Source organism: Gekko japonicus, unplaced genomic scaffold (assembly GCF_001447785.1).
Source record: "Gekko japonicus isolate JY-2015 unplaced genomic scaffold, Gekko_japonicus_V1.1 scaffold83, whole genome shotgun sequence".
NCBI lineage: Eukaryota > Metazoa > Chordata > Lepidosauria > Squamata > Gekkonidae > Gekko > Gekko japonicus.
This window is the reverse complement of record NW_015168655.1, coordinates 43286-66737: the sequence shown is the minus strand read 5'-3', so window position 1 is coordinate 66737 and position 23452 is coordinate 43286. Positions and strand designations below refer to the sequence as shown.

Below are 23452 nucleotides of genomic sequence, written 5' to 3'. Positions count from 1 at the left end.
GTGACATGTGCTTGTCGTGCCCCCCCCCCCCCCACGTTTGAATTGAAAGAGTCAGAAAATACCCCCTGTGGGGCCTACATTCATTAGGGCTGATGGACTTACAGTGTAGTTCTAAGTGGCGTTACACCCTTCTAAGTCCCTTAAAATCAATGGTCTTAGAAAGTGATACTGTTCAGGACTGCACTATTAAGTTAATACTTCTCCAGGAAAGCCATAAGACCAGTAAAAGAGCTTTAGTAAGTGTTGCTTTTGTCATCTTTTGGGGTCATCTGTATTTTGAGGAAGAGTTCTCAGTTACTTTTGGTATCTTTTCTCACTTTCTCCCTCCCTTTCCCACCCATATTTTGCTTCTCTGGCCAAGAGACATCTTCTGTTTATGTTTATGCTTCATAAAGTGCTGATGACACTATAAAGAGTAATAGCAGTAAAGGTTCACATTCTTCCAGGTTGACTCAAACCATCAGGCCACCCGTTGTATGAGAAACTGTGACAAATCAAAGTTTGAGTTCAGTGGCACTTTTAAGACCAACAAACTTCATTATATTGCTTCAGACCAACACGGCTACCCACCTGGATATGTAACAAATCATTTCATGCGAACTAACTGCAAAGAACTCAGTGTCTATGCCAGTTGGCTCTACTTTGCAGTTTATATTCATGCAGCTTGCAAATGTTCCTAGTAGTAGTTTCCATCAGATCATGTACCACAGACCTTGATAAATTTTCTTCTGCTTTACAAACCCCCAAAAAATTTAGGAGCCAGACTTATTTTTCAGCCTTCAGTGATTTCTTTTTTAATGACCATACTTTGTAATTATTGCTACCCAAAAAACTAATCCTAAACTCTTCACAGTTTCTTGTCTTTTTTTAAAAAAAGCTATAACAAAAGTGTTTTGTATAAATAAATATCGAGTAACCATAGTTGTCATCACAACAAAAATCTTTATCCTGCACTCAGATGAGCTTTGTACTTCTACTGAGAATCACCAACAGGCACTTAGAATAAATGATGGCGGGGAGGGTGGGATATAAATAGAAATAAATTAATTATTTTTTTAAAATACTAGGCACCACAGTAAAATTCCTAGGTGTCCTGTCAAGCCCTGTAACAGGTGAGCATGAAACTCCATGATACATGGGAGAAGTCACCATATGGAGGAATTCCAGAAAGGTAGTTGCATTAGTCTGCTGCAACTTAAGTATCTTGTGATGCCTTAAAGATTAATCATTTAAATCAGGTTGCCAGCACAACAGATCTCCTTGTTACAGGTAAAGGAAGTTCCGTATAGTTTCCCTATGATAGTAGGATTGGGAGATAATAGTAAAAGTGGTTTGTTGGTCTTACCTGTGTTTTCCTGTTCTGCTCATGCGGTGTTACATTTGGAATTTGGTGATTATTTGCATCTATGCAAACATTGTCAAACTTTCTCACATTTCATTGTGAAATTCAAAGCATTTATCTTTAATCCATGTATCTGTAAGAGTACCTACCTTTGCAGAGAACTTTTATTTATTTAATTAATTTATATCCTACCTTTCTCCCCAATGGGGACCTAAAGCAGCTTACATCATTCTCCTCTCCACTATTTTGTGTTCACAACAACCCTGTGAGATAGGTTAGGCTGAGAGAGTGTGAGTGACCCATGGTCACCCAGTGAGTTTCCATGGCACAAGTGGGGATTTCAATCTGGGTCTCCCAGATACTAGTCCAAAATTCTTAACCACTATACAACACTGGCTCTCACAATGACATTTAGACACGATGCTCTTAACTTAAATTTGATACATCATTTGCAGACCAATCCTGAAAGTCCCATGTGTTTTTTAGTATCATTTCAGTTTTGGACAGGTGTGATGGATTGCTCAGAAAAGCATGCTTTTTAAAATGCTGCTTGGGACAGAGAGTTGGCGACCTTATGAGTTAATCTTCCCTGGAGAAAAGAGCTTATGTGATTGGCTGTTCTACTTGCTCTCTGATTGGGCAGCATCAGCTTAGAGAGGAAATAAAACAGCTGATCTGGAGGGAAAATATTCATTCGCCTTTTGGTCTTGGTCTAAAAACTAATTTCTGGATCAGTAGCCAGAGGGTTTGGCTTCTGAGGGAAGAGACTTTGGGAGTCAGTGATTTCTGTTAGGGAGTTGTCAGAGTAGTACTTCTGTAAAGAGGGGGGACCTCATTGTCTTAAATCTATTACAACTATCCTGAGGGAGAATTTAGATTCTCAGTCAAGAAAGCTACAGAACAGCTTTATACAGACAATGGATACGGGAGAAGGATTTGGAGAAGGTCTGGGTAGAGAGAACTCCCACAAGCCAAATAGTAAAAGAAATTATTGCTTCTTAGGGACAAGGAGAATAACTTCATGCCATTGGAAAGGTTTGGGAAGAGAACCCTGGTCTGTGATGTAGGTGAGAAACTTAGAAAGCTCAGGAGTTAGTGAAAAACTGTAATATCTAAAGGGAAAACCTAAATCTCTGAAGCAAGAAACCTAGAAGCACTAAGACAAAGCTATTCACTCAGAAATTGTATTCAAGATTCTGTGTAATAGCTGAAATATATAATAAGCAAAACCCTCTCACTGCAAAGAACTTGAAACACAGAAATTAAGCTTTAACAACACTCTTGTATGTTCAAAAGCCTTAGTTCTGTAGATATTAGAAAGTTTTATCTCAGCAACCTCTGTACCATGAATCCTCATATTGATATATTTCGTGCCTGTTTAATAAAATTTCTATTCTGTTTTTGAAAGTAAATCTGCCTCAAGTGCCATTTCATAAGGGTTTATGAAACAGGGCAGCACCTATATTTTCCTCAAGTTCCTGTACTGGGTCTAACAGGGTGGGACAATTTAAGCTTATCAGACAAAGAAGAAATACATGCTACTGGAGGGCGACTCAGTTACTGAGGGGAACTAAAATATTTTTGGTGGAAAAATCCTGCCTGGTTGTTGAGAAAGAGACAGGGGTCTGTCATAATAGGCACTCACACACAGACACACGCACACACCCCGGAATGGGAATTGAGAAAACAGCAAATAAAACCCACAAACACAGAGAGAAAACTGAGGGGGGGGATAAAAAACCAGAGTGGGGGGAGGAGAACAAACCCATACAAGAAAACCTAAGGCAGAAGAAGTGGAATCCCAATAGTGGTGGGGAAGAAAAAGAGGTGAAAGAAGGGTTTCCTCTGCCTGTTCAGCTCATGGCTTTCTTCATACTTCTGCCTGCTTCCAGCTTCCCTCTTTGCCATTAGCTTTTCTTTCCCTGCCCAATTCAAGCTAGCAACCTGATGGAAAGGCTTTTCTTTCATCCCTAACAGCACCTGGGGAGAAAGCAGACTAGTTTGCATTGGAGAAAGAAAGACTCTCTTCTTTCTTTGCAGTGGCAGCAGCCCAGCCACTTTGCAGAGCAGAGGCAAGACTCCCCCCCCCCTATTCCCAGCAGCAGGGCCTGGCCAAGAATAACCCCACCGGCTTGCAGGGGGGGGGGTGGAGAGAAAGTGAGAGAGAGAATCTTCTCTGTCCTGGCAGTGGCAGTTTTTGCAGCAAAAGCAAGCCAGCTGGCTTGCATGGCAAGGGTTTTTTTTCCTGTTCCTGACAGCAACAGGCACCCAGGACCAAAACAATCTGACTGACTCCTGTGAAGCAAAAAAGTGCTTCCCCCCATGGAGGAGAGTGGGAGGTAATGGATAAGATGGGCAGCAGCCTACCCAATCATTCAGTGCAAATCCTCATGGGTGTTGCCAGTCAAAGAACTTTTTAAAAAAAATGCATGGCAGTGAGGATGGCCTATGGGGTAGCCCATTTTCCAAGAAGGCATCGAGAAAGGTGCTGGTGGGCATAACGGCATCCTACGGACACCCTGTTGGGGAACCCTGATCTGGAGATTAGTCTAGTGTTAGTGACTTCTATGTATGAGAAATTATGTGCCTTGGAAAACATGTATATGTAGATGATAGGTAATGAGCTTCTCTCTCACTCTTCCAACAGGTGTCCACCTCGTACGTTTTTGCCAGCACTGTGCAAAATTTTCCTTGATGAAAGTGCTCCAGACAATGTATTAGAAGTAACAGCTCGCGCCATAACTTATTATTTGGATGTATCAGCAGAATGCACCCGACGGATTGTGGGAGTAGATGGTGCTATCAAAGCACTTTGTAATCGCTTAGTAGTTGTTGAGCTTAACAACAGAACCAGCAGAGACTTGGCTGAGCAATGTGTGAAGGTATGTTGTAATAATTTACTTTAGCTGCAGAACAGAAAACTTCATGAATATCAAGTGTGGTTATAATAGTGGTGTACTCATGAGACCAGAATTTATTGCCTTTGAATTTGAAATCTTAACCAAATAAAAATAGCAAAACTAGTGTCAAAAAAAGCAACACACACTTGTGGACTTATTCCTAGATAGTCTGAAGTCAATGCCTTAGCAGAACACACTGTTTATATTACAGAGTATGCCAAGCAGGATCCAAAGCCTTGGATATTTACACACGATTCCCCCCCCCCCCCCATGAAGGTGGTTATCAGTATAGCACCTTCCATGTGTTCAACCAGCATCTGAGACATTTGCAGTTGCTTTTAAAAACTAATGGGAGATCTATAAATAGGCTTCATGCTGATGCATCTGGTTTGGAACTTAGGCTTTTGCAAATTAAGTTCACATATCTTTATACTGCCTTATACTGAATCAGGACATTGGCCCATGAAGGTCAGTGTTCTCCACTCAGCCTAGCAGTGGCTCTCCAGGGTCTCAAGCAGAAATATTTGTTGTCATTTACCACCTTATTGTTTCAACTGAAGGTGCCAGGGATAGAATCTGAGACATTCTGCATGCCAAGCAAATGCTCTACCATTGAGCCCCGGTCCCTCTAGAAACAAAGGGTTGATTCTTCCTAACGTTTCCTTGGGCAAAAGTGGAGGCAATTTTTGCCATTTCCCCCTCCTCCTGCAGACTTCTGACTGCTCCTCATTCCGTTCCAGGGTGTACTCCTTTCCCCAGGAGCAGCGTTTGAGGGGGCATTTTGATATGCACTGGAAGGTAGAGAGGAGAGAATCATTCTTAGCTGATGGAAATCATTCTGTTGATCTTTTTTGGTGGGGTCTAAGCCACCTTTCTGTTTCACAGTAGTTCAAAAATGTACTGACTTGGTCAAATGTCTTGAAGCCCGAAATAATTTTGATTTCTCAGTGATAGTGATCATTAGGCTTTTTGACATATTGGTTTTTCATACTTTCTATTGTCTGATAAAATTTCCCCTTCTGCCAAATCATGGTTTTATCATCTTTCCTGTTTGGAGTGAATCAGTGATTTCATTTTGACAATTTCATTTAATGGCCTAATCATTAGTTGTTTTTGTCTGCTCTATGTTGTATAAAATGCACTCAAAAGCAGATGTTACATCAGACAGATTTTTAAGAAGTAAAGTTAATGATAACTACTAGATTTTGAAGAAGTGGTTCTTGCTCTTAAAAAGAAATTATTATTTCATTTTCATTATAGGTATTGGAGCTCATCTGTACCCGTGAGTCTGGTGCTGTATTTGAAGCTGGAGGATTGAACTGTGTATTGACATTTATTCGAGATAGTGGGCATCTAGTTCATAAAGATACTTTGCATTCTGCAATGGCTGTAGTATCCAGACTCTGTGGAAAAATGGAACCTCAGGATTCTTCTTTAGAGATCTGTGTTGAATCCCTTTCAAGTTTGCTAAAACATGAAGACCATCAGGTAAATGATTCAGAATTATTTTAGTGTGTGTGTGTGTATATATATATATATATATAAAATGCCATTGATGGCAACATTGTATGTAGCTTGCCAACAAATTTGATACATCTGTTATAAAACAATGTGGATATGTTATATCATCATATTTCCAGTAGCCAGTGTAGGCTAGTGTTACAAGTAGTCACAAAGTTATTAGGATGAATGCTTTAAAAACAAAAGTATCTAACCTGTAAATGCATCTGAATTCCAGTGCACTAGCAGCTTCATGCTGTAGACCATCTTGAATTTTTTCACTAAAGTATGGGGCAGCCTGCCTGTAATTTCTTTAGTGTTTCCATTTCAAATGTCTGATTTGTGTCTATTATATTGTATAGAGGCTGTCTGGCTTTGATCAATACAAATGGCATGGATGAAAGAGCCCTTAGTGGTATGCTGTTGATTTTGGGTCATGTGATAATTTCCCTTTTGTAAATATGGGAACAGAGTTGGCACCATGACTTGTTTCAAAGGCAGTTGCTTGGTTTGTATTAATTACTATTGATGTTGAGTATTGCTTCAGGTTGGGGGAATACAAGCCTGTCCTTTCTTGGCCTGTGAGAGACAGGTACTGTAAATATTTCATGCAGTTGAAAAGTTTTAGTTCAGGGCACAATAAATCTGTTAGTCTTTATAGTGCCATATTACTTTAACATGAATCTGGCTCTCCTTTAGAGAGATAAGTGCATATATAGTTCAAAAAGTGCTGCAACAAGGGCTACATCTAGAACTCCATTTTCTTGTGTGGGTGTCCGTGACAATTGTGGCTGATCAGGTGTTGCATTGAATGAATGGTTTGAAGTACGTTATCAGTCGTCCTCTTCAGGTTTCAGATGGTGCGCTGCGGTGTTTTGCTTCACTAGCTGACCGATTTACACGCCGTGGAGTAGATCCAGCACCATTAGCCAAACATGGACTTACTGAGGAGCTGTTATCTCGCATGGCTGCAGCAGGCGGCACAGTTTCAGGACCGTCTTCAGCATGCAAACCTGGCCGAAGCAGCACAGGAGCACCATCTGCTGCTGCAGACTCTAAATTGAGTAATCAGGTGTCCACTATTGTGAGCCTATTATCAACACTCTGCAGAGGCTCTCCAGTAGTAACCCATGTAAGAATTTCTTTGTTACTATTTAGTCATCTTGTTATTTCACTTTTTAAAATCCTTATAATATTAAACTATAGTTTTTGCTAGTTTTTTCTCTAGACTTGAATCTGTTAAAATTCAGCATTTTCATATGGATGTGAAATCCCTTTCTCATTGGCTTGTCTAAAGTTCTGTATATTTTTATTGTTCAGACTTTTAATTATTTCCAGGATCTCCTAAGATCTGAGCTTCCAGATTCTATAGAGAGTGCATTGCAGGGTGATGAAAGGTGTGTACTAGATACCATGCGTTTGGTAGATCTTCTTTTGGTGCTACTATTTGAAGGACGAAAAGCCCTGCCAAAGTCTAGTGCTGGATCTACAGGGAGAATCCCAGGATTACGTAGGCTGGATAGCACTGGGGAGCGTTCTCATCGGCAGCTGATAGATTGCATCCGCAGCAAAGATACTGATGCGCTAATAGATGCTATAGACACAGGAGGTAGGCAAAGAATTCTGTTCTGTTCAGTGAATTCTAGTTGATGTCCTAACAAATACCTTTATTGTATCCGAGTATAAAAGTGAATGGATAATTATGGTGTTCAAATTGATGCACAAGGTATGGTTCACAAACAAGTCATAGTTTGTCATTACATGCGTGAGCTTGGGAGATCTCTAGGCTCATAGCCAGCTAGTGAAAACCAGAGTTCCACCAGGGGGACAGGGGAGGGTAGTCTGTGAACATGAGGGTTCCCAAGTTTGTTCATATAGTAGCAGCACCCATGGTTTGCCATTTCATGTGAACCATTAACCATGGATAATGTCTCTCCATGTACAAGTATAAAGGTTTGATTAATTTGCCATGTAGTTTACTGAGATTTGTCCCTTCCTTTATGTCAGTTGTGGTAACTTGGGTACAAAAATAGATAACTTTTAAATCTCTTTCCCCCTCCCCCTTTCAGCTTTTGAAGTAAACTTTATGGATGATGTAGGGCAAACTCTCTTAAATTGGGCCTCAGCTTTTGGAACTCAGGAAATGGTAAGCAAATAAATGTATAATTGTCTTGATCTTCTGTGGGAAAAACCCCATGCAAATAAAAACTATTCCTCTTCTACCTGTGTCCTCTGTTGCTTTTGTAAATAGGTTGAATTTCTCTGTGAAAGGGGCGCTGATGTTAATAGGGGTCAAAGGTCATCATCCTTACATTATGCTGCATGCTTCGGAAGACCTCAAGTAGCAAAGGTGCATTTTTTTTGTTAATTGTTTGTTTCCATTTTTGAATTTTGAATAAAAAGGAAAAAAACAAATTACCCCTTCAAATGCTCTATCCTTCACCCTTTCCTGCCTTTTCATTGGATTAAATAGGCCCTAAGGTATATGTTTGGATGGGATAAATTCTTACTATTGTTTCTGTGGAGTTGCATTTTGAAATTGACACAAATTCTGTCAACCGTTTTCATACAGAATAGAAATAATAAGGAAATCTGTATCTTGAATTGAATGTGTACTAGGTGTGCTAAATTTATGTGTGATTGCCTGGGTACTTCTGTAAAACTTTTACATCTGGCTCACATACTCAGTATCTGTGATCAAGAAATCCATAGAAGCAAACTAGTCCTCTTGTCTTCCCTAGTCTCTCCTGCTCAGTAGCCTTACACCTAATAAAGGTGCAATCATGGTCCAAGGAACCCATTAGTGTAGTATTTTTACACTGACTAACTTCTAGATTATAGCAACTTTCATGATAATATTGTAATTTTTTAAAGACTCTTCTGCGACATGGTGCCAATCCAGATTTGAGAGATGAAGATGGAAAGACACCTTTGGATAAGGCTCGTGAAAGGGGGCACAGTGAAGTAGTGGCCATTCTTCAGTCACCAGGTTAGTTTAAATAGATGTTGGCCTGCTTTATTTAGAGTAAATGAACGTCCTAATTCAAATATAACACTGTAGAATTGAGAGTTCTGTTTATTAGTTTGCAGTATGATTCAAAGAAAAGGAGTTGAGCTGCAAGGTGTCTGTACATTCTCTTCCCTGTTTCAAAGCTAAAATAGTCATGGAAAGCCTGTTCCTCATTTAGCAGTGATAGTCACATGTTTCGATTCCAGAAAATTACTGTTTTACTCTGTAGTGCAGTTTGCTGAAAATAAATCTCAGCAGTATTTAAGGCAAACAAGCAAAATGTTGAACAGCCTGATAGGACAATTCCTAGCCCCAGCTCCTTATGAAGCTGCATGTGCATTTGACAGCAGTGAGTGAACAAATAAAGGATAAATGGTAGCTCTGTTGGAGAAGACAGAGTGCTGTGCTCAACTTTTTTAGGCTACTTAAATGGGCTTTCCACATCTGTATAGTTTCATCACATGCGTGAATATGGTAGGCGGTATGTGCACATAAAATGAACATTTTATTTGTTAAACAAATAAGACAGTTTTTTTCAAAGAAACCACAAGAATGATAATCAAGTCCTATGCCTCGGATTTGGGTGCCTGGATAAGAACTTCTGTAGCTGTGATCAGTGAGCAATGGTATTTTGACAGGGAGAAAATGTTAAAATTCTATAATAGAGTAGTTGTGGTATCAGGAAGGTAGTAAGAAGCCTCTGTTAGCAGTTTGCATAATTTCTACAAAAACCTGAAACTGATAAATGAATTGGGTTGGTTCTATCACACGGTGATAGAACAGAAGTCTTACTTCTGTACCATTTGTGCCACATAATATTTTGCAAGAGCTTCTGTGAAATCATGATGATTTCTTTTGTTGCCAATCAATGTTGTTGTGTACAAAAGGCAAGGTGGTACTTGATGCAGTCATTGTAGTCCAGTTTGGAGGTGTGATATGATTTAACTGAAGAATGCCACTATCCCAGTTTGAATGTGTATATGTACGTTGAAGTACACTTTGTGTGTTATGTATTGCACAAATGCTAGGGAGTACACAGTCAGGTTGACTTGAGCACAATGCAGTGACTGACTGGTGTTTCTACTTGAGAAAAAGCCCTTATAGTGAGTGGAAATGTTCAGTGTGGTCCAATCCAATTCCTTTTCCTTAGAAAGTGAAATTTTTGCATAATCCAAAAATACTTTAATAAAAGTGAGTATTTTCATTATACATATCTTAAACCAATTGCAGGTGACTGGATGTGTCCAGTTAATAAAGGAGATGAAAAGAAAAAGAAAGATTCAAACAAAGATGAGGAAGAATCAAATGAGCCCAAAGGTGATCCAGAAATGGCTCCAATATACTTGAAAAGATTATTGCCTGTGTTTGCTCAAACATTTCAACAAACTATGCTGCCTTCAATAAGGTGAGAATACTGTCAAGATTCCATTGAGCGAGGCATGTAATTGATGAGAAGATTGCTGGTGCAGCAGAGGAGAAGTATAAAGGGGGGGAGGGAGATAATTCTTGGATGGTTAAAATAATCTAAGCACACACCATACTGTGATTTATGTGTATTGAATTGTCTTACTCCTGAAATTCACATGTAGAGGTTATAGAATTAGCACCAGTTGTGAATAAGAAAATTCATGGGGTGGATTTGTGGCTCAGTGGTAGAGCATCTGCTGTTGCATGCAGAAGGTCCCTGGGTTCAATTTCTATTATCTCCAGTTAAAGGTTCGTATAGTGTATGATGTTCTCTTCCTGAGATCCTGGAGAGCTGGTGTCTGGTGGTCAGTACTGACTTTGATGAAACAGGGGTATGGCTTGGGATAAGGCAGTCTCGTGTATACATGTAAATAACAAGACTCTCTTAGGTAAATGCATCTCTCCCTGCCTTTTAAACAAAACAGCACATTTATGTTGTGGTGGTGGTTTCTACTAGTCTCTCTTTCCCACCTCTAGACTCCAGGTTTGTTTGAAAGTGGTGTATCATTAAAGAATGAAGAACCTCCTGTCTGATCAACAAGTCACTTCCTGGAGTTGTTAAACATGTGGGGAGGGAGAGGACTGGAACCGTTTCCTGCCCTGAAGAATACCTTTTGCTCTGGCACTGTTGCATCACATTTTTTTCACAGGGCTCATGCATTGTTGATTGTCGGTTTCATACATTACACACAGTTTGGGTGTGGCAGCAGAAGAATGGAATGGAGCACTGCTTCAACTCTGTCAGTGGCTAGTACCACTATACAATTTGGGCATAATCAAAATCTTTTGATCCCTGGTGATGATGATAGACTGAAGGTGCTGAGTTGTAGTTGAACACATTAGTGAAAAAACCTGCTCCCTTCTGAGTGTTCCTGGTTCAGTTTAGTAACAATTGTATTTTTCTGTCTTTAAAAGGAAAGCAAGTCTTGCTCTCATCAGGAAAATGATTCATTTTTGTTCTGAAGCTTTGCTAAAAGAAGTTTGTGATTCTGATGCTGGTCACAATTTGCCTACAGTACTGGTGGAGATCACTGCTACAGTTCTAGATCAAGAGGTATTTGTAGTTTACTTGTGACCTCCAATTTTTGTGATAAAGATGCATTGCAGAGCCTATTAGATTGTGCATATTATTAAAAATGGTGGAGCATTGTAACAAGTTATTCAAGGATGCAATACACTTCTTGTTAGTTTCTGAGTTTGTTCAGATGGAGGCAGCCCTCGAGGCAAGAGAACTGATAGAAGGGCCTGTTGAATATTACGTCATACATGTATCATACTGATACTCACTGCTGAGGCTGACTGGGGCTTTCCTGTATGTTTGGTGTAAAACAGACTTTTACTATGTAACACATCAAATAGCCCTAAATAGTGGAGGAGTTGTTCAGAGAGAACACTTCTTTCAAGCTTTTCAGATTAGTATGACAGCCAATGTCTCCTAAGTGTGGACTACTTGTCAGAAAGTGAACTAATGCCTTCTCTGTAATCTCCCCCCCAGGATGATGATGATGGCCACTTACTAGCCTTGCAGATTATAAGAGATTTGGTTGATAAAGGAGGTGATCTTTTTTTGGATCAGCTTGCTAGGCTTGGTGTAATAAGTAAAGTGTCAACTCTGGCAGGACCATCTTCTGATGATGAGAATGAAGAAGAATCTAAACCAGAGAAAGTAAGTATAGGTTGCTTCCCTGCTTCTGTCCATCAGCTGTGTGAAGTGTTGAGTGCAAAGTGCAATACATTCTAGTAAAGGACTTACATGACTTAGAACTTTTTCAAATCTTCCAGTTGCAAAGTCCACTAGTGAAGAAAACCTTTTGTCTAACTAACATCAGTATGGCACACTGAGTGGGGATATGGGAATTCTGTAGGGCCAACTATAGTGGATATACAAATGCCAGCTTACTTGGAACAACCACAAGCCATGTTTACATTCTTATGCTGTGTAAATCAAAAGTGTGAAACTGACTAGTGGGTAGGGGTGAACTGCCCATCAAACCAGTTCTGATGTGCATTTGAAGGTACTGTAGCCTTGAGCAACTCACAATCTGTACACTGAATTCTCTGTTGGTTAACTAATGTTTCATTTTTTCACTGGATTGATAATGCTGGTAAGGATGCTACATGAACACTCAGCTTTTCAGCACAAATTTATTTTGTGAGATAAAAACGGGGAACAAGTCTGTCTCTAAAGCATGCTTCCGTCAGTTTTTTAGTGTCATTGTCTGTCACAGTAACTCTAAACATGTTGGTATCAATATTATGGAATTCTTTCCCTGGAAAGAGTCATCTGTCCCCTTCTGCCATTGTCTTCTGCCTTCACAGAAAGTGAAGACTTTCTGGTTTTGTCTGGCATTCCTTTGCTGTTCTCATTAACTTTTCCTTCCATTCATGTATGTGTGCTTGTGATCTGTTTCAATTGTTTTTGTATATTTATGTTTGTGTGAAACCTTGTCCTAATGTTTTTATTGTTTACCACCTTGGGGACATAGTTTGAGTGAGAAGGAAATTTAAAAGGTAGGAAAAAATGTGTGGTAACGGCCTTGCAAACCTAATAAGGAGAGCTTTAAACTAAATCCTATGGGGGAGTGAGACAAAAATGCAAAGCCTAGTATGATGCCAATAACTGGAGATAAGAACTCTACAGTTTTGTGGGTAGTGGCATGTATGCTATGTAACTTTAACTCACAGGTAAGTACAGAAACGAAAACCTCACAGTGCATAAAACATGGGTTCTGATGTCTCTCCGCTAATGTGCAGAGTATGGGAAACAAGCAGGAGGAAGTCTTAATACAGGAAGGGAACTATGACCTGATAGGCATTACTGAAACTTGGTGGAATGACACTCACAATTTGAATATTAGGATTGAGGGGTACAACTGATTTAAAAGAGACAGATAAATAAGGAAGGGTGGAGGAGTCACATGATATGTAAAAGATATACTTGAGAGGAAATACATGAATCTGAGCATGGAAGTCCAGTTGAGAGTCTCTGGGTAAAAACAGGAGGAGTGAGAAATAATAGTGATATTATGGTGGTGGTCTGCTGTAGACCACCAAGCCAGGCAAAGGACTTGGATGAGACACTCCTAGAACATATTACATCATTCTCAAAGAGGTGGTCATGGGAGGCATCAATTATTTGGATATCTGTCGGAAGTCCAACTCTAAAAATGAAAGGTCTAATAAATTCTTGACTAGTCTTGCTGACAACTTCGTTTTCCAGAAAGTGGAGAGGGAAACAAGGGGATCTGCTATATTGGACTTGATTCTCGCCAACAGAGAAGAACTAGTTGACGAGGTGAAAGTAGTGGACACCCTAGGTAGTAGTGATGATATAATTTTGGAATTTACAGATTTGGGGAAGGGAAAAGCTGTATGTAGTCAGACATATTGGTTGGACTTCAGGAAAGCAATCACTTCAGGAAAGCACAATCACAAGTGATTCCTGTGAGAAGGAAAAATGGGAGGAGCCTAAAGAAGCCAAGGGGGCTCCATAAACAGGTTTCTAAAGACTTAAGAAATAAAAATGACCCATTTAGAAAGTGGAAGGAGGGCCTTATAACCAAGGATGAATATAAACAAATAACCAGTGCTTATAGAGAGAGAGTTAGGAAAGCTAAAGCTCAGTATGAGTTTAGGCTAGCGAGAGATGCTAAAAACAACAAAAAAAGGTTCTTATGTTCAAAGTAAGAAAAATGTCAAGGACATGATAGACCTATTGCTGGGACAGGAAAGTGAAATTGTAACAGGTGATGAAGAGAGAACAGAACTGCTCAATTCCTACCTTTTCTCAGTTTTCTTTTGTGAGGGAAACGGTGCTCAACATAGCAAAAAACAGAACACATGATGAGCGAAGGGAGTTTCAGCCTAGGGGTAGTACCTGAACACCTAGTTTCCCTAAATGAAACTAAGTCCTCGGGGCCAGATGAACTGCATCCAAGGGTACTAAAAGAACTCGCGGGTGTAATTTCTAAGCCTCTGTCCATTATTTTGAGAATTCTTGGAGAACAGGTGAGGTGTCAGAAGATTGGAGGTGGGGAAATGTTGTCCCCATCTTCAAGAAGGGGAAAAAGGAAGGTCTGGGTAACTACTGACCTGTCAGCTTGACGGCTATACCCGGGAAAGTTTTAGAACAACTCATCAGACAGTCCTTGAGCATTTAGAAAGGACAGGTGTGATTACTAAGAGCCAGCATGGGTTTCTCAAGAACAAGTCATGTCAGACTAACCTTACCTCTTTTTTTGAGAAAGTTGGCACCTTGCTGGATCAGGGGAATGCTGTAGACATAGTTTATTTTGATTTCAGTAAGGCTTTTGATAAGGTTCCACAAAATATTCTTGTTGGCAACTTGGTAAAATGTGGTTTGAATCCTGTGACTGTTAGGTGGATCTGTAACTGGTTGACAGATCGCACCCAAAGAGTGCTTGTTAATGGTTCCTCATTCTCTTGGAGTGGAGTGACAAGTGGAGTGCCTCAAGAATCTGTCCTGGGACCTGTTTTGTTCGACATCTTTATAAATGATTTGGACGAAGGAATAGAGGAAATGCTTATTCAATTTGCAGATGACACTAAATACGGAGGGGTAGCAAATATGGTAAAAGAGTCAGGATACAGGATGATCTTGACAGACTGCAAAACTGGGCTAAAACTAAAAAATGAATTTCAGTGGGGATAAATGTAAAGTTCTGCATTTAGGTAGGAAAAATCAAATGCATAATTGTAGTATGGGGGAGACTTGTCTCGGCAGTAGTATGTGTGAAAAGAATCTAGGGGTCTTAGTAGACCATACATTGAACATGAGTCAGCAGTGTGATGCAGTAGCTGAAAAGGCAAATCAACAGAAGTATAGTGTCCAGATCATACGAAGTGATGGTATCGCTTTACTCTGCTCTGGTTAGTCCTCATCTAGAGTACTGTGTCCAGTTTTGGGCATTACAATTTAAGAAGTATATAGACAAGCTGGAATGTGTCCAGAGGAGGACAACAAAGATGGTGAGGGGTCTGGAGACCAAGTCCTATGAGGAAAGGTTGAAGGAGCTGGGTATGTTTAGCCTGAAGAGGAGATGACTGAGTAGTGATATAACCATTTTCAAGTACTTGAAGGGCTGTCATATAGAGGATGGTGCAGAGTTGCCTTCTGTTGCCCAAGAAGGTTGAATCAGAACCAATGGGTTGAAGTTAAATCAGAAGAGTTTTTGGCTAAACATTAAGAAGAACTTCCTGACAGAGCGTTTCCTCAGTGGAACAGGCTTCCTCGGGAGGTGGTGGGCTCTCCTTTGGAGGTTTTCAAACAGAGGCTAGTGCTTAGTTCTTGTGGCCCTTTCTTTCACGCCTAGGGAAATGCTGATCGTCACTTTGGGGTTAGGCAGCAGTTTTGCTCCAGGCCATTTTGGCTGGAGATCCTGGAGGTTTTTTGTCATCTTTTGGGCATGGAACAGCAGTCACTGGGGGTGTGGAGGGGGGGGTAGTTGTGAATTTCCTGCATTGTGCAGGGGGTTGGACTAGATGACCCTGGAGGTCCCTTCCAATTCTCTGGTTCTATGAAAATATTTTACATAACAATAAGTAACATTCATTTTAAAGTTAGGTGTGTCTGCTGAAATTCTGGGACCATATATAAGATTGTGTAGCCTGTGAATATACTTGTGTTTCTTCTTTAAGTGGTTTAATTTACGTGCATATGGAGTTGTTCATTGAGTTTGTCTTGATTACAGGAGGATGAACCTCAAGAGGATGCTAAAGAACTACAGCAGGGTAAACCGTATCACTGGAGGGACTGGTCAATCATTAGAGGAAGAGACTGTTTGTATATTTGGAGTGATGCTGCTGCTTTGGAACTCTCTAATGGTAGCAATGGATGGTTCAGATTTATCTTGGATGGGAAGCTGGCTACAATGTATTCCAGTGGGAGTCCTGAAGGAGGATCTGACAGTTCAGGTACAATCCTGTTCCCAACTAACATTTAAGGACATTGTAATATTGCATATATATTGTTTGATTTTGAGATATTCTGTTTTACAGGAATTGCTTCACTAAATAGTAAAGGATGTAAACAGGTGGAAGGTGGTCAGTTTATTGTGATGCTTTTGTCAACTAGCATGTAACAGTAACCTTTCTTAGTAACTGTGTTCAGTGAACATCTGAGCTTCATTTTGTATTCATTCTTTTCTATACATACTAATATGTTTCAAACAGCAATTAAAGGCAGTGTGCAGTGGTAATTCACTGCATTCCAGGTATAGCAAATTGGAATGTTGGTTTTTGTGGCTTGCATCTAGTTAGCAGAATGAAGTTGCATGTCTGTGTATGTGCGTGGACAGTGCTGCAAAATTGGAACTGAGAACTCAGCGAGGCATTGAGCTAGAAGAATTTTACGTTATACTGAGCTATTGATAGTTTGAAGCATAGTGGGTATTGCTTGCTTTTTCACCTTTTCCAGCGTTTTAATTTTTTTCATTAGTGCAACAACTAATATTTGAAAAATAGTGTATAGAAAAAAAATAGCAAGTGTGTAATGAACTATAGCATTGCTGTATCTTTTTTGAACAGTTGCTTTAATATACTTTTATGATTCAACTTCTCAGGAAATTGTTCTATCTAGCAGAGTAAGGCTGCGCTACAAGGCTTAATTCTGAAAGCTTTTCTGTCCAGCAGTCCTTAAATCAGGAATTTGATTATTAGGAAAAATTATTTCCTCAGTGTTTATCAGTTTGTACTCTTTGTACTGATCAGGTGGTTGAACACCTGCTGCTGGAGACAAAATGAGTGGTGGCTTGGAGGTTGTGAGGTTTCCTTGTTGAATATGAAGACAGCTGTCTCCTATTCCTATTTTTGACACTTCAGAAGATCATGATCACTATGATAAATATTACTGTTCATATTGTAAACCTGTGTGAGACTGTAGGGTGTAGGCAGCCTAGAAAAATGGTAGAGGAGTAAGACAGAGACAGCTGTCAGGCATACAAGATCCAGCTGGCTGGTGCACAGTTGCAAAGCTTATGTAGCCCTATGAGGGGAGTCACCTCAGAGCCTCCAAATAGCATCATAGCCCTAGGAACTGCTGCCTTGTGTAGAATCAGCAGAGCCTCCAAAGTTTCCTCAGCTACAAAGGCCATGACTTTTATATTGCATATGTATTATTCTTGTGCCAGATTAGCACTGAATGGTAGTTAAAGAAGCATGATTAGGTACTGGTCAAGTTGCTGTCCCCTGAGGAGCATTCATATCCTGCATTCTGTAAAGTTTTATAAAAAACAAATGTGTTAAGCTGCTGAATTTCAGCAGCATTAATTCTTTGAAGGCAACTTGAATATTGCTCTTAGGAGAAATCCCAGACTACTACAGTGTATTGGTAATTGTGGACTGTCCCAGAGTGACACAAAGTGATTGTAATAACATACTACTCTAAGCAGTTACTGCAAAACTATACTGTATTCAAGTTTTAACATTTCGCAGTGGGGAAAAGAAATATTTACAGTTTCATGTAGCCCTGCTTATTATATTCATAAATTTTGTTAATCAGATAGTGTAGTCTGACATAGCTGTCCTCTTGGTGCATGAAACACAGTAGACAGCAAGGGGCTTATTCATCTGTGCAGTGTGCATTTGAACAAAAGTGAAGAATGCAGCAGTCAACTAAATCAACCCCTATGTGTGTGTGACAGCAGTCTCTACTCAATTATTTTTGTATGCAAGACTGCTGTTGGGCTCTCAACTAGTATCAACTGTGGCTCAGTGCAGGTATTATATATGTGGGACTGCATTTCTGCAGTGTCTGTTGCTTGAAAAAGTTCCACTATTGTCATGGACTACATCACACATTGGAAGCACTGTTACACACAAACATTGTTTTTATGCAAGCCCAGCTAGGAGCTGAATGACACAACCCCAAATGTTCCTGAGATGATGGTATGGGGCTGGCATGATTTATGTTCCAATCAACCCTGACGATTGTGGACTTCTGTTTAGTTTTACACTATATTGTAGTGATTTTACAACATATAATGGAACTATTTTATTTCTAGTCAAAGAAAATTGCCATTGAAAATGGACAATAGTATTAAATATCCAAACATATATCATATTTTGGATATCATACTTCTTCCACCTATTGAATTTCTTTATAAACAATACATCCAATTAAAACTACGATTTTAGATATTCCTTATGGAGTTACCAACTTACCTGTAAAGTGTCTCTGAATTTCAATGTTCCTGCAAAGCCCTTCTCTTTTGTTTTCCAAATCTGAACAGTCAATCCTTCCTTAAACCTTGAGAGCTTTTCTGTAGATGAATTCCTGTTAGCAGAAATGAAACATACACTTACACAATTTCCCAGTTGCCCAGTAGTGATGTCTCACACTGTGGTATAATGGGCTAATGTTTGATCTATCCTGAGAACTTGAATCCCAAACTTAAATTTGCATTGAATGCATTTTATTAAACATGTTACCTTATGAAACAAAATTATTATATATGTGATACTTAAAAGTCAAATTCTAGTTACCTTTTCTTTTTAACAGAAAGTCGAAGTGAATTTTTAGAGAAGTTACAGAGAGCTCGAAGCCAAGTAAAAGCTTCTACAACAAGTCAACCAATTTTATCGACCCCGGGACCTTCTAAACTTACTGTGGGGAATTGGTCTCTTACCTGTCTAAAGGAAGGAGAAATTGCTATTCACAATTCAGATGGTCAGCAAGCTACAATATTAAAAGAAGATCTACCAGGTTTTGTTTTTGAGTCCAATAGAGGAACTAAACATTCATTCACTGCTGAAACCTCTTTGGGTAAGTGTGTAAATACATGTAATGAGATGACAATTGCAGTTGTATATGTACAGTGTTCTGGCAAGATGATACTCTGACTTCTGGATATTGTTTTGTAGGATCAGAATTTGTGACTGGTTGGACTGGCAAACGGGGCAGGAAGCTAAAATCCAAATTGGAAAAAACCAAGCAAAAAGTTTGTATATTTGTCTTAAAATTTTTATTTGAGGAATTGACTGCTTTATTTTTGTAATTACTATGCTGTTGCTTGCTTGTGGTTATCTATTAATTTGATAACCTAAACTTGTCTGTGTATGAAAACTAGAATATTTATTTGGAAAACAAGAGAAGGAAATCTCTTTGTGGTATCAAAGTTCCTTGAATAGTATAAAAATAAGAGGAGCCCTGAGAGGAAGTTCTGGAAACTAGATTCTGTACTCTTCATAATTCTTATCCATAGAATACAGCATCCTTGTATATTTTAAGTCTGTAGAAATACCTTTTTAATAGTCCATTGCATTTGTGAAAGTTATTGTGGTATGTTGATTGTCACCCTTTTGTGGCTAAATCTGTTCTGCTTCACAAAGCTGCTGGTTTTCCTGGTTGCATCAAGTGAATACATATTTGTCATATGAGCTCTGGTCATAAGCCATCCCTCAGTCTAAATCCCTAACTACTGCCTGCAAATATCCCATGATTCCCACTCTTCATTTCTTCCCCTTTGCTGCTTTATTTCCACAGAATATATATCCTAGGATGCATCCATAATTCATTGGAAGCTGTGCTCTCACTGTGCTGTAGAAATCATTCATAACTGAATTACCCTGTGTCGACAAGTCAGTCTATTTGCAAATGATTGCTATAGCACAATGATCCATAGATGTGTTAATGCATCCATGGTATGGGTAGAATTATTTTGAACCCATTGGTTTCTTGGTGAAGTCTGTTTTTAACCTGAAGTTTTATTTTATGAAATTGGGTGGTACTTCTATAAGTTATGCTCACAATGCCCTAAAATATTGTCTTATTTATCATTTTCCATTGTATAAAACAAACATAACATAATCATTTACATACTTTGGAGTTTACATTACACATTTTTCACCATCCATCTATCTAACTTTTGCCATCTTTTTTGGAATATAGTTTCTTCTTTCCCTGCTAATATCGTGTTTCGTTTGTCCATTTCTTTTATTTCCATAATTTTCATTGTGAATTCTTTGTTAATGTTACCCGATGGGATTAAGCATAGTGATTCATGTTTGATATTATATGTCCTCACGATATCCAGAATACTTGTAGCTAAATCTTGGAAATCAGATAAAATTCCAGGTTATAGAATTGTTCTGATACATATGACCATATGTACCCCCAGGAGCACTGGTATCATTAACCCAGTTATTGTTTCACCTGCTGATCTTTGCCGGCTTTAGTCCGCCATGGGCCTCAGACCAACTAACTTGAATCAACCCAGATTGATCTTTCAGAAGCAGATGCTGACTGCCAGTAGCTCCACACTTGGCTTATCCCCTCAGTTTACATGCCCTCCCAATTAAACCAGTAGCTTCTACTTACCTAACTAACCTACCCCGTTTCCCTTTTTTCTTTTTCTTTTTTTTGCAAATTTATATCCACAACTGGATGATCTCTTATTAATTTTATCAGTACTTTAACTACCAATTCAATTAACTAATAGATTAATCAATTACAGGGCAGTTAATAGTCAATACATTCAGACCATAGTTAATTGGAAAATAACAACTCAATCAATTTATCACTATTTCCTAAACCAGTCAACTAAATCTAAACCTAAACATTCCCTATGGATAGTTCATCCACATCTGCTGCCAGTTATTAGACTGTAAATAGTGGTCCAACTCCAGGTAGTTGGGCTCAGTCAATCTGGTGATTTTCTTTGGCTGACTTCATCTGTAGTTACCAAGCCCGGTCTCCGGTGTCAGTATCCTGCCAGTGTCCATGTCTGTCCAGCCTTCCAGGGCTATCCAAGTCAGCGTAGCAACGTCCCGTGGGTCCGCCAAGCTCTTGCACCCCCGGTTCTCCATTACCCCTGCCGCCATTGCGCCAGGTGGAAAATCCGAAAAGGGGGGAACACTGCCTTTGTCGTGCTGCAAGCTGTTGTCTGCTGTGCTTGGATTCAGCTGGGGGAACACCGCAGAGGGCAAAGACCCTCCATGGGCTCCCTGGCCCCCACTTGAACACCTGGAGTGCCTCCGTGAGTTGCCGTTGCGGCAGCTGCTGCCCCGGCAGACACAGGTGCGTCTCACCAGAATAGCAACAGCACAGGCGACCACCCAGGCAGGTCGCAGCCAGCATATTACCCCCATTACTCCACACTGAGAAAGCCTCCTGATGGGTTCCATCTATTTTTTTCTGGTTGGATTTGCACCACATAATTGGCTAGACAGCCTTTCTATAAACACATCACATCCCTGTTCAGCAGATGGCCTCAGCTTCTCTGTGGAGCATCCCTGCTTCAAGGGTTGTTGAGATAAAATAGGATTTATGAAAATAGGATTTATGTCCAGAATTGTGGAGAGGCCAGAGCTCAGTGGTAGAGCCCATGTTTCGTATGCATTAATTTCCAGATTTAATCCCTGGCAATCACCCATTATATTAAAAAAAAATCAGGTACCTGGGTTGAGAAGAAACCTTGTTCCAAGAACTTAGTGATCTGCTGCCATTCAGAGTAGGCTTTAGTAGACTAAATGGCTCAAAGAACTGGTATAAACCAGTTTCATCCCAGGCTACATTAATCTGGAATTAACATTTGTAAGCCTCAGGAAAAATATTTCATTGGATTTTGAAATGAATTACTGTGTTATGTACATGTAGCTTAATTGTGACTTTGGAAATAATGTTGGCAGGTACGAACTATGGCTAGAGACTTGTATGATGACCACTTTAAAGCCGTCGAAAGTATGCCTAGAGGTGTAGTTGTAACACTGAGGAACATAGCAACTCAGCTAGAGTCTGCATGGGAGCTTCATACAAACAGACAGGCAAGTACTAATATTTCAGTTTTAATGGTTGCCATATCCCCCCCCCCCCCGGGGGGCAAAAAAAGGGGGGGGGGCAAATAGAGTTGGGAACGTTATGCCAGCATTGGTGCAGATGTACACAAAATCCCCCTTCTCCTGGCTTTATTTGCAAATTATTAAATCAATGCAGGAAGGACTACACCTGGGCCACTGAAGATGACACATCCATCAAACCTGGGTAAAAGTGTACTGTGGCAATTTGCTAGTTAGAGTGAAAGGGTAGAGAGGCAAAATGAAACATGACTCCTGTGGCACCATAAAGGCTTTTTAAAAAGTTTATTCCAATGCAAGCTTTCAGTCGGAGCCCATTTTTTCAGATGCATAGAGTGGGTGTTCATTAGGCATTTATACTAAAAGATGCAAACAATTGAAAGAGGTGAAGGGGAAGATGTTACAGAATAATCAGTTCAAATAATGTGGATGCAGACTACTCCCAACAGTTGGGTTGATCGAGTAAGATTAGCATAACATCATACCAAATGCAGGGACAAGCAGGATGGAGAAGGAAGCCAGATATATTGCAACCTTCTGATCGCTATTATTAGGGCTACTGAGCTGTGGGTCATTCATGAAGTATAGCAGAGAGAAGAATTTTATGATAACGTTTTGCAGTTTGCCTGTTTTGTTCTGGAAGAATTGAAATGAATGGAAGCATTGTTATCTGATTCTCTTTCAGTTCATTGAGGGAGAGAACCCTTGGCGAGATTTAATGAAAACTGCTCTGGAAAACTTAATTGTCCTACTGAAGGACGAAAATACTATTTCACCATATGAAATGTGCAGTAGTGGCTTGGTGCAAGCACTTCTTACTGTTCTGAACAATGTAAGTTTTTTGCTACTCATAAACAATGTACTCACAGTAATCTGTAAGGGAACTGTATTGAAACACAAGGATCTACAGATTGTGGCTTGGCTAATTTTGGCCACTATTTCCTCTGGCAAGCACAAAAGCTTGAGGAAGAGGTGTGTTCTCTTTTCATTTGTGCTGGGGTATTGAGAAGATAAACAGTAGGAGAGACTTGTGCTGCTTGGAAGAGACTCTTGCTGTCTCCTAGCTCCATCAAGCCATAACACAAATAATGAAAGCTTCAGGGAATGGTTCTGTGTTATTTGAGTATCACAAGAAGTGAAGAAATGTGAAGTACCAGAGGGCTGTCGCAAGGGTGAGTTCAGTGCTACTCTTTGCTCCTCTGCCCCTTGCCAAGCATCTTCCTCTGCCCAAATGTACCTTTCAGAGATCAAGCAAAACACTGTGAAATGCCATAGGAAGTCAAAATTAAGTGACCAACAGAGCTTTTCTTGTTGAATTAGAGGCTGTTTGGATTTTTGTTTTCTAATGGTACAACTGACTGTGTGGCTGACACTGCTGTAGAGGCCGAACATTTCTTATTTCTGCCCTTCTCCCACCAAGAT

The 23452-nt window shown here is 39.8% G+C and overlaps 1 protein-coding gene across 9 annotated transcripts in view; it reads left to right on the top strand.

The window, feature by feature from the left end:
• The window catches only part of HECTD1 (HECT domain containing E3 ubiquitin protein ligase 1), a 66863-nt gene that overhangs the window by 10192 nt on the left and 33219 nt on the right, over positions 1-23452 (top strand). For 4 of the 9 annotated variants that reach the window (XM_015415196.1, XM_015415199.1, XM_015415197.1 and 1 more), the window contains exons 3-18: positions 3990-4224; positions 5503-5730; positions 6593-6874; positions 7063-7351; positions 7812-7888; positions 7994-8092; positions 8617-8731; positions 9983-10157; positions 11135-11273; positions 11715-11885; positions 15931-16153; positions 16238-16282; positions 18738-19001; positions 19100-19176; positions 21866-22000; positions 22716-22862. In XM_015415196.1, coding sequence (XP_015270682.1) covers positions 3990-4224; positions 5503-5730; positions 6593-6874; positions 7063-7351; positions 7812-7888; positions 7994-8092; positions 8617-8731; positions 9983-10157; positions 11135-11273; positions 11715-11885; positions 15931-16153; positions 16238-16282; positions 18738-19001; positions 19100-19176; positions 21866-22000; positions 22716-22862 — 2701 coding nt within the window. The remainder of the gene's footprint in view (positions 1-3989; positions 4225-5502; positions 5731-6592; positions 6875-7062; positions 7352-7811; positions 7889-7993; positions 8093-8616; positions 8732-9982; positions 10158-11134; positions 11274-11714; positions 11886-15930; positions 16154-16237; positions 16283-18737; positions 19002-19099; positions 19177-21865; positions 22001-22715; positions 22863-23452) is intronic. The other 5 variants (XM_015415200.1, XM_015415195.1, XM_015415198.1 and 2 more) reach the window with 3 other exon arrangements.